A 12,271-nucleotide genomic window follows, 5' to 3' on the forward strand; every position below is an offset into this window, starting at 1 on the left:
CAAGTAGAATCCTAAGTTGTGGTGAAATTGAACTCAGAAATACTTGTAAATTCCAAGCGATATTGTATCTTAATTAAAGCGAATACTATTAAAATAAATTTAGTCTTTTTTAAAGACTGGCAGTCATATTATTGAGTTACACCGCAAAGTGGTAGCTTCAATTTGTTTCCAAAATTTAAAGCAAAACCAATTATAATTCTCAAAGATTAGCGTAAATTGCAGAGGCGTTCGCTAGTTCGTGGAAAAGTCAAAATTGCCCAATTTCGCTGTCTTCATTTCCTACACCAACGTATTAGATTTTTTTGTTGTTGTACTAAATAGCGCTGCCATTTTAGATAAATTTATATATAGATAGACAATTTCTACTATATTTTATAATTATAAAAAACCATTCTGAAAAAAGCTTATGCCAGTTTTGCCTCTCACTTAGACTACCTGTCTTAGCTTTTTTTTTTAATTAGCCATGGGTTTCAACTTTTTGATCACAGTCACCCAACTTGATTTTAATACATTTTACTTGATTTTAATGTGTGAAGTAGTTCGCAAAAAGAACAATAATTGAGTAAACTTAAAATGAATTATTAAATGTTATTGCAATTGTTTGAGTATCGCCTAATATAGCGCCAACATGTAGGTTGGATTCCTACCGGATCTTTTTTTCCGCCACACTATCACTAATTACGTAACATTTATCACTGATTCTAATGACCAGACATCAATTTTATAAATAAAACTTAAAAAATTGGTGTTTTAATAAAGATAAATAGCTTTCTTTTCATTATTTGCTATCAAGTGGGAATTCATTTATTTTAGATTTACCAATAGAAAATGCTAGCATAGAATTTGGTATAACTTTATAAAAAGAGAGAAACATTATCAAAAAGGGTTGTAATTAGATGAAAATTACACAATCAACTTGAAAACGCCTGAGAAAATCAAAGCGATGATTTCAAGCCCCAATGTATAAAAACATGAACTTTAATATTTTTTCCGACAAGGTCTGTGCTTGCTGTACTCGTAAGGTTTGTACTCAGATAAGGCCTACACTCGGGTCTGTTACTAGCTTTTCCCTAGAGTATAAAAATCGAGCCCGTAGTCAGAGAATATTGGGAAAGGGCTCATTCAAACACAAAGTTTGAAACAGCAGCGAACTTCTTAAGTGACAAAACCAATCTCACCACAATAAGCGCTCGATTTTGGCTATTTTGTGCCGCGGAAAAGAAGAGATTCGATCCGGGTAGGTCCAAAATACTGCCAAGCTAAAAGTATCAGACAGCCAGTCGGTTTGGAACTATTGAAAAACTATTTGTCAATACTGCCACGGAAAGGCATGATTGATTCTAAACTTTTGCGCAGTCTATGCGAAACAAACGATTATTATGGACTAATTCATAATAATTCTAACCGTCATAGCGTTGCATAGTTACGCAACAGCTTTTATGGGGGTGCTGAAGGGGTGAAAACAACCTCTTGTTGCGGAAAAAGTTTTGATTGGAGCACCAGTCTCCTTTATATTTAGGAAACTAGTATTTTATTGCGTAATCCTGAATTAATTTTACATGAAGATTAAACTTTACCGCAAGGAGGGGCAGGGGTTAACCCTGAATATATATCTTAAAAACAAACATAAACTAAATTAATAACAAAAAAAATATTTTTCGAATAAAAGTAAAGAGCCACGCAGAAAGTTAAAGCGAACAGGAATTTTCTGTATTTGAGGGGGAGCTACAAGCCTCAATCCCCCACCCACTATTTCTGCTCAAGCTTGACTTCTTTTATACTACTTCTTCAAAATAAGAGTAGTATTATAGAAAGAAATTTTCGTCAAATGTCTTACAATAATACTTTAAGAAAGAAAGGGAAACAAAAAAGAAAAGAAGGGGAATAAAAAGAAAGAAAGAAAGGGAATAAAGATAGTGCTTCACATTTTGTGAAAGTCAAGTGGCCAAAAGGAACTGGCACTCACAAATTGGCTAGATCTGCAGCATCCTAAAATACAGGCAAACACTCATCGAACTTAGGCAGAAATGGAAGTTGAGGGGAATGCACCCCCAGCCTTTGTATGGAGGACACAATACTGTTCGGTTAATGTTTCAATGTCACTCTTTACTATTATTTGAACTACTATTTGCAATAAGGAACACAGCATGCACCATTACCTAATGTCAAGTCAAAAACGCAGGTGTCTGTCCAGTCAAGTTTTAAGCTGTTCAACAAAATCACTTTTAAAATATAACTAAGGTAATTCACCTTTTACTGACACGGTACTCTTACCAACTTGCTAACAACAAGTGGAACCTAAGTTCTTCTCAGTGTTTCTATACGAGACGGTCAAGTCTCTGAGTTAGTCAGTTGTTGACACCTATTTAAGGCAATAGTCAATGTAGATACCAGAATTGTTGATACAGAAATCACAAATTCTGTAGTTTCTAGTATATGTAGTTTACAATGGTGTAAGGTCTTAAAATTTTGGTAGACTGCTAAGTCAAACTTAGCCAAACTCCACGCTTTTATCATGTTTTTACCAAAAATATTCACTACCGGTAGCTGTCACATTCTCGTTCAATAAAAAAAATAATCTCAGACGAAGTAAATACACCACACAAGTCTTTAACAATATCAGAATTTTTTAAGCTTTGTTAGGTACCCCAAATAAGAGGCACCCTGAATAATTAAATAAACCCTAGAGATAATCTTCTCATGATAATTTTCAATGTATTAAACATCACGGTCAGAGGGCGACCTTCCTCTTCTTCTATCATAAGTATTTCCAGCAGGCGACGAGTCCCGACTTCTTCCAACACTTTCTGGTCTGTAATGGTCCCTACGGCGTCTATAGCTTCCACTTCGCTCGGAACCGGTTGGAGAATGACTCCGTGGTGAGAAAGCTCTCATGGAATTCGGAGTTCCTCGGTCGTCATAGTAAGGAGAATCAAATGGAGGAGATCCCATTCCTAGTGTACTTGGTCTGTCCATAAATGACATCTCTGGCGGAGGAAGAAAAGGGGGCAAGAAAGGCGGGAGAGGAGGGAATCCAAGCGGAAGGAGACCTGGCTGCTGCGGCGGCAAAAGTGCATCATGATTACCATTCAGAAGAACTCTCCCTGAAATAAACTAAACTTCAGATTGTTTTATGACAAATTGATTTGAATTATTTTTATGGCTGGAAAATGCGGCAAATAAAAAACGCGGCAAAAAAACGACATTTTCCCTTATAGAATTGAAACTTCTGACATTTTTGAAAAGCTGTCATTCAAGTGTCAATGCTACTCTCCATTGTTTAAGACTGAGAAAAATATTTCGGACTGCTTACGACTTTATCTAGAACATTCTTTATTCATTCAATTCACACTCAACAATTCCTCCAATTTTAATGCTAATCTACCTCACCCTTTGAACTTTGATACAGGAACCTAGCAACAGCACTTTCAAGACAAAGGAATCTCATTTTTTTCACGTAAAACCTAAACAAGAAGTCTTACGGGAGTAATTGTTTGGACTTCACTTCTAAACTTCAAAACTTCACTTCTAAACTAGACTAAATTAGACTTTCTGTCTAACCTCGGCACAAAGAGTATGCTGTACCACATTCTGCCACTATGTTGGTGTTTTTTGGGGGCACACGAATTTTCAACCATGACTTGTTCCATTTGCTTCCAGAATCCACAAGAGGCTCAAGGTAATTTCCCTGTGGCACGCCAAAATTTAGTTTGACCTCATTGCTCGTTCTTCCGCTGAGAAGGGGCTTAAAATCGAGAGACTGACGGGTTGGGTGCCGCATAATGTACCCGAGCCATCGGAACCTGCTGTTCTGACGAAAGCAGATAACTTATTTCTTTGGTTAATAAGACTCTATTAGCGTCATAAAGACATGACCACACTAAATAGAATTTGATATAATCTAATAAAGATAATTCAAATTCAACTTACCAGTATCGTCAGGAGAGACGTTAGAGTTAGCATCTCTCATCTGGGAAGCCATCTCAGCCAATTTTCTTCTTAAATTAGCACATTCCCTGTCCAGTTCTTGATTTCGAGTTTCCAGTCGTCTATTCTTTATCTGCAAGGTCGACAATAATTTCAACACCTCTTTCTTAGGCCTCGCTTTTTTAGATTAATTTATGGTCAGGTTAAGTTTAACGGAGTTCTTTACCGTCATTTAAAAATTTTGTTTATTTTTTTTTAATTAGTGCGAGGGTTTCAAAAGATTCAAAGTGATAACCTAAAAACAACTTTATTGAACTTCATCAATATTATAGTTCTAGTTGCTTATTTTTTGACTAAAAAGTGCAAGGTATCAGGCATAGTAATATGTGTCTCTGTAGAACTGACTGACAGAGACAGAAGTGACTCAAATAGATATTACTTATATTTACAGATTCAAATAGACAGAATCCCTGGTAGAAATATAAAATTTTTATTAGGGGATTTTTATCCCTAGGAATAGAGATATATGGTACCTTAGCCTAGGTAAATTTGGCGTAGGAAAGAAAAATAGGAATTTCTATAGACTGCTGCGATTTTGTAGGTATACAATGTAGTTAATAGCAAATACAGTATCTGGTCTTAAAATGATCTATGAGTTAGTCTGGTACTTACAGGAAGGTAAGACGACCAACCGATTCACATTAAAAGTAAAGGTCACCATCTAGTAGTGTCTAGAGCAGGGCTTCTTAACCTTTTGTAATTCCCGACCCCATTTATGATTGCGAGTTTCTTAACGACCCCAACAAATATAAAAGAAAAATAAATTAATATTTTTTGATGATATATTTATTAGGTAACAATATACATATGCATATGAAAATATATAAATTTAGAATTCGTTTTGAAACATATAAAAATCTAAAATTGGAATTTGCACAAAATGTTATTAAAGTTTACGTTAAAAATTTAATGAAATGGGTGTGCCTGTTTTTTATTGCATAAAAAATCAAATCTTGGTGTAATGTTTGAAACTGCTGGACGTAAGACCTCTTCAACGTTTTTTATCGCTGAACGATATTGGGATTTAATGTGTGTTAAAGCTGAGAAAGTAACTTCACATAAATATGTGGTGTAGAATGGCAGAAGTACATTTAACGCCATGTCGGCGATTGTGGGAAATTCAGTTCTAGTTCCGATCCAGAAGTCAGCCAAGGGCTTTTTTTTTGGAATTGTAGTTTTAAGTTTGAGTCACACGAAAGATCAGCAAATTCCTCTTGAGTTTAAAGTGGCAGATGATCAATCTCACTTAAGCCAATCCAAAACGGTTTTTGAATCCAAACTATTTTTTTTTAAATCAATATTTAATATAAAATATGTCCGGAACTGTATTTCTAGCGCTTTTAAGTGATCTACAATACTTTTTGCAATAAAAGTTTTACGATGTTTTTTCTCAATTACAAAATTGTCGACCCTGGAAAAATATTTCGAACGAATTTTTTTCGACCCTTCTTTTCCAAATGCTGATCTTTTAAATAAAACTTTCAATTTCATCGTTTAAAGTATATATATCGCAATTTTTTCCTTGAAGAGAAAAGCTAAGATCGTTTAACTTCGCAAAAATATCTGACAATTAACACAGCTTGGATAGCCACAAGCCATTTTGAAAAAAGCAGCAAATTCACATTTTCGTTCAGTTAAAAATATTTCGATCTCGTCCTTTAATAACAATAATCTTTTTAAACTTTGACCTCTTGACAACCATCTTACTTCTGCATGTAATAACAAAGTTGTGTAGTTGGAATCCGTAACCTTACAGAGATTTGAAAATAAGCGACTGTTAAGTGCATGGCTCTTAATAAAATTTATGACCTTAACAGCATCCTGAAGCATATCGTTCAATTCTGGTGCTATCAATCAATTAAGAAGCGCCCAAAGGATTTTTACATGCCGGGACTGTAATGTCACTTCGTTCACAATCAAACAATGGCTAAATGAAAATAACACGAAATGTTTATATAGTTTCTTCGAAATAACACTTAGAAATTTGGTTGATAATATTTATCAGGATTATTTCGGTTTTAAGAGATTGACAAAAATAAATCTACATTTCTTATAAATCTCTATAACATCTTCTGATTCATAGTAAATTTATACAATATATTATAATGATCCGAATAGAAATGCTGGTATAAACAGTCTTTCCGAATCTGAAAATTTTATGATATATTTATCTACGATGATCGTTATTTTTCTTTATAACAATAATTTTACAAGTTAAAAAACATTTTTCGTTAAATTGTATTTTTATTACTCACGACCCCATAATTTTGCTACGCGACCCCAAATGGGGTCGCGACCCATAGTTTAAGAAGCCCTGGTCTAGAGGGTAGACTACTTTCCTAAAAGTTATATATTTTTTGACTCTAGGTTAAGAATACGAGAGGAACTTTCCAGGAACAGTTTATTAGAAACTTATGAGTGTAAAATTTGACCACGCCTAAGATGGATGGAATAATTTTGAGAAAGTAGTTTGTGAAGTAGATGTTGTATTAGGGACGATAGTTAGGAACGCAGCTAGGAATATAAGTGAAAACACTTTAGCTTTAGTAGAGAGAGGAGGGATTTGTACAAGAAATATTTGAGTGATAAATCACATGAAAAAAGGAGGAATGTAAGGGAATTAGAAAAGGCACTAAAATATGCATTAAGGACGTGTGAAGCACAGGCCATGGATAAAATTGCCATGGATCTGGATGATGCAGCCAGATCCCAAAGTAGTAAAATATTGTATTTTCCTGTTAAGAAACTGAGAGGGAGTAGTCAATCTAGATTTTTTCCCATTTAAATATAGCAACGCGGTCTCAGTAGGTGATAAGAAAAGTGTTGAAGAGAAATGCGTAGAACATTTTAAGAATACGTTAAACCGTGATAAAGATACAGGAAATGACACAGATAAGAATGAAAAAGTTTGTGACAATTTGGAAGTGGAGGAAGATTCATTTTAAGAAGAAGAGTTAGGAACGCTACTAAAACGATTAAAAAATAATAAGACCTCAGGTGGTACATTAGTAAATGAGTTTTTAAAATATGGTGACTGTGAAGGTTCAGACAAGTTACTGATGTTCCTTTGAATATAGGAATATTCCTTGTATTCAAAGGAACAAGTTTATCATAGGCTGTTTATGATAATTCTTAATACAAGGAATGCGTATTGCATCAGTATGATGGGTAAAATACATATTGCTAATACATTATACGCACCAAAAAAGAGTCGTGACCGTATATATACATATATATATATATATATATATATATATATATATATATATGTATATATATATATATATATATATATATATATATATATATATATATATATATATATATATATATATATATATATATATATATATATATATATATATACATATATATATATATATATATATATATATATATATATATATATATATATATATAGGGGGAGGGGTTAATTAAAACGCATCAAAAGTGGGTCCATATGAATTTTTGTTACATTTTTACGAGTCAGAAAAAATTTCGAGGGGGGGGGGTTCAAACCTGCTAAGCCCACCTCTGGATAGGCCTTAACCTTCTCAGAACCTCATTGAGGGAAAGAAACGACAAAGAAATAAAATAGCAGTCTGGGGAGGGAACTAATATAAGTTCGGCAATCTTTTACCCTTCGTCATTGTCAAATTATTTAATCAACCAAAAAGAAGAAAAAACGGAAAAAGGTTAGAAAATCTAAAAAAACTAAAAGGAAATGTAGAAAATGTAAAATTATAAAAGGAAAATGATAGTCAGAAAAAGCCAAAATCAGGATTTTAGCTTTGTTTGTTTTCCTTTTAATGAAATAGCATAATATACCTGGGAACAATGGAATGTAGAGGTTTCCACTTAATACGTCTTATTTCAACATCAGTCGAAGAGGGTCACCAGATAGCCTATGCGTGTTTTAGATGTGTTGCCAAGAAAGAAATGTTTTATCCAGGATTCAGGTCAGAATCCAGCTGGAGGCTCCAAAATTTAGGGGGTTTAGTAGAAGTTTTATTTGCGAAAGTTTAGCGAGAGGCCTTTTCCACCGTCCCGATTGTTACTAGCAATAATACACAAATTTCTGTCAGCTCCGTGTACAGAATTGCTGACAAAACAAGGATTTGCTATAAATGATTCACATATGCATATTAAATGGGCTAGAAAATGGGACTCCATATGTACAAAATATTCAAAAAAATATCTGAAATTCCAAAAGAAGTCTAGAATTCAATTCAAAGCTTGTAAAACACGGCAACATTCCGAGTTGTTAGATAAACTAATAAATTTGCAATTTTTCTTTTTTTCTAAGATTCTTTTTTCAATTTTACATTCAGAACTCATTAATAGATTCACTTAGCAGTCTTAAAAGTTGTAAGAGAATTTTTACTAATGGTTGCTGGTACCAATTTCCTGTTAACTCGTGAAAATACAAAAGTTAGTAAAATTACTACAAACAATATTTTTTTTAGGACGACAGAAACAGGCGTTCGAAACAATATCAAAAATTAGGCTCCCACTTCTGGTTAAGTCAGAAGCCCAATCAGAGATCGCTGAGACAAGGAAAAACTCCAGATCAGAGTGGGGCTCCTACACAGCACATTAATTTTGAATCAAACTAAGTACCCGATTATATCGCACTATTGTTTCTGCTGCAAGATACTGGTTGCTTGCTCTACTAATAGTACGAGGCTGCATAATCCAAATTTTCAAAAGCGATCTAAAAAAGGACAGGGAAATCATCACCTTAATAGCCTTAGGAACTCCAACATATACAGGAAATTATAGCTTTGACCATTAGACAATATCAGGCTGGATTCCGACCGGGCAGATTGACTACGCACCTGATATTGGCATTAGCTTATGGGAAAATACATCGAATTTGACGAAAAGATCTACCAGTTATTCGCCAATCTCAGCAAGCCTTCGACTTTTTTGGCGAAAGACAACGGATGGGCCTCCTATATTACGACGTACCCCACAAAGTAGTAAACAAAGCTTTATTTTTTTTTACTATCAATTATGAGACAAACATTATCATTAGATCAATTTCATGGTAATTTAGAGCAAGCTTTAACCGAACGGGTCATCGATAAAGATCCCGCATTCATCAGGAGATCTCCAAGGTTTCATTTTGTAGCCACCATTTTCGGCCTCTTTCCAAATATCACTCTATCATTGATGGCGAAACCTTGCGCCAAAATAGGAGGACTACTCATAGACAAGCTTGCTTACGCTGGTTACATAGTTCCATTAGCAGACCCAACATAGAAACTCCTACCACAAAATAGACTAACTCTATCAAGCCATAAGGCTGTTTGGCATGGTGATAAATGTCAGTATGACAAGGGTTGTGGCAACCGCAAAAAATAAGCTAGAACTTTCCCTCATTATTACCTTTAGGAAACGACAGGTTGAAATGACCAATCACTTTGTGTACCTTGGGAGTCATATTCTCCAGTAATCTCAATAGCTCCAACAAAAAGTGGTGGCTTGCAGTTGCCAGGTTCACCTTTCAAAAACTAGCCAATCTAAGGAAGAGCAAGCGCACATAAACAAAGTGAATATCCACCAGTGCCCCGATTATCCCCGTAGTAATGTATAGACCTGAAACGTAGACGAACCCCCTCAACTACTTGCCTTCGAGATAAGATACTTCTATCACATTGCTAGAATTTAGAATACCGATCACCATCATAATGAAGAAATGCATATAGGGCTACTATCTACTGATACCATGCACGACAGTCTGATGATACAATAGCTGCGCCGGTTTGACCTTAACGAGCAAATAAAAAAAGACAAATTCTTCAACGTCTAGATAACGAAATTATCTTGCACTGCAACAGATAGAGAATCGTATTAAAAAGATAGGGCATCGTCTCATAAGTTCTCACATAAATAAGCCAAAAATTGCCAAAAATAAGCCAAAAACATTGGCCAAATTTGGTTGATGGAAAATTGACTTTTTTTTGTTTTTTCTTCTAAAATAACTATTACTAACAACTGAAGTGAGTTGCTAGTAGTAATAGAGGTAGTTCCTAATTAGCCATGAGCCACAGTCTGAAAATACAACAGCTGCGCCGGTTTGGCCTTATCGAGCAAATGACTAAAAGACAACTTCTTCAACATCTAGATAACGAAATTATCTTGCACTGCAACGGATAGAGCATCGTATCTTGCACTGCAATGGATCAAAAAGGTGAGGGATCGTCAGGAAAAGTTCTCACACATAAACTGGTAGAAGCAGTAGCTTCAAAACGTCCCCAAAGGATGGCCAGGACCTAAGTAAGTAAACTATTAGAATAAATAAGTTCAATATAGATGTGACCCAAATAAAAGAGTATTTTTGCTCGGAGGCGATGGTACAGCAGTTGAATACCTAGCATGTGAGATTGGGGAAAATACGGAAAGTGTAAATGAAGTTTCGTCAAAATTTGCTGAGTTGATACCGAGTCCTTTACTTGAAAAGATACAAAAAAGGGGAAACAAAAAAGGACGTTTTTCGACAATGAATGTGAAGGGAAAAAAGAAGCATTAAATCACATGCAAGAATATATTAAAAAATCCGAAAAGTAAATCGAGAAACTGGAGCTGCTCCGACATTACAGAAGTAAAAGAAAAGAGTATAAACTAATGATAAAAAGGAAGAAACTAGAGTTTCGATGGTTGGGAACAAAATGAACTTACGCATCTTGATAAGACAAAAGATTCCCAGAAATTCTGAAAAAGAGTTTCATCAAAAAAGATGACTTTTCCTAAAAGTATTCCGCAAGAGGACGAGTGGCCCCCCTTCTTTGAGAAACTATAAGCAGGTACAGCATCTGGCACACAACAGACTCCATTCGATTTCGAAAAACTGGCAAAAGAAGTCAGAGCCCCCTCTCATGACCACACTGAATACCCCCTATTGGAAGAGGAATATCACATTTGTCATCAAAACCAGCGGAAAGAAATAGAAGATGCCATAAAACAAACTAGCGGTGGGTCTGCACCACAACCAGATGATATTCCAGCGAAGGCTTTGAATATACTACAAGTAGTATTATTACCTCTGCTTCTGGGGTTGTATAACTTTGTCTATGAAAGAAAAAAAGTGGCCTGATCCTTCGAAGATATTTGTAGTTATCCTCTTATTTAAGAAAGGTGATGCAAGTTTGTTCGAGAATTACCGACCAATCAGCTTAGAAAACTGTCTTGGAAGAATTATGGACAAAATTTTAAACAAAAGGCTGGAATTATGGCTGGATGAGGGGCAAATTCTGAGAGAAGAGCAAGCCGGTTTCCGTAATAGGAATTCCTCATCTAGTCGAATGTTTGTGCTAAATGCGTTGATTAGCAAGTATTTCAAGGGAAACAGAAAGTTGTACGTGGCTTTTCTTGATTTAAGTAGAGCATTCGACAAAGTTGACTGTATAATTTTGTTTAGAACGCTTTTAGGAAGAGGAATTCCGCCACCTTTTTTAAGGGTTCTTCTTTCGATGTATTGTTTGACCAGAAACGTGGTAAAGATAGCGGGAAGCGGAATATCTAGAGTTCTTCTGAATGTAAATGGTATAAAACAGGGTAGTACCCTATCAACGAAACTTGTTGCTATTTTTATAATTGATCATGCCGAATACCTCGATAAAAGGTGGGCGCCAGTTGTACACCTTGGAAATCAAGTATTTTCATTACTATTATTTACCGATGATATTTCCTTGTTCGCCAGATCCCATTCAGAGCTGCAAACTCTGTTAGATTTGATAGCTGAATATTTAGAGGAAAAGACACTGGAAATTAACACAAAAATAAAGACAATCAACAGGAAATAAAGATGAAAGAGTTTTAATTTGAAAAGTGAAGCTGTGAAGGTTGTGTCTCAGGCAATATACTAAGGATTCCATCTAACATCGAACGGAAGATGGAGCAATCATATTTCGAAGATGGCAAATCGAGGAAAAGCAGCAATGGCAACGTTGTTCAGGAACAGCAATTTGATGGGAATAGGTGACTTAAAGATGGACAAAAATGTATTCAACTCAAAAATAAGGCCAATCTTGCATCATGGAGGAGAAGTATGGGGCCTAGAAGTGGCAAATTCATTAGAAACTCTACAGCTACAATATTACAATCGAATGCTAGGTCTACACGCCATAACCCACAGACTTTTCATCAAGCGAGATTTGGGACTTTTCTCCATGAGAAAACATAGACAGGCCCAATTAATTAAGTTTTGGCTGAAAATACTGCAATGTCCCTCCTCAAGACTCATCAGAGCAGCGTATGATGAATTACGTGTCCTGGGACA

The 12,271-nt window shown here is 35.2% G+C and overlaps 1 protein-coding gene across 2 annotated transcripts in view; it reads right to left on the reverse strand.

Moving 5' to 3' along the window:
* Positions 1-241: 241 nt before the first annotated feature.
* The window catches only part of LOC136028752 (uncharacterized), an 84,397-nt gene continuing 72,367 nt past the window's right edge, over positions 242-12,271 (reverse strand). Inside the window, exons 12-13 of one of the 2 annotated variants that reach the window (XM_065706638.1) lie at positions 3,931-4,060; positions 242-3,104 (exon numbers count right to left, since the gene is read on the reverse strand). In XM_065706638.1, coding sequence (XP_065562710.1) covers positions 2,719-3,104; positions 3,931-4,060 — 516 coding nt within the window. In that variant the 3' untranslated portion in view covers positions 242-2,718. The remainder of the gene's footprint in view (positions 3,105-3,930; positions 4,061-12,271) is intronic. The other variant, XM_065706637.1, reaches the window with a different exon arrangement.

The sequence above is a fragment of the Artemia franciscana genome, chromosome 7 (assembly GCF_032884065.1).
Source record: "Artemia franciscana chromosome 7, ASM3288406v1, whole genome shotgun sequence".
Taxonomy (NCBI): domain Eukaryota; kingdom Metazoa; phylum Arthropoda; class Branchiopoda; order Anostraca; family Artemiidae; genus Artemia; species Artemia franciscana.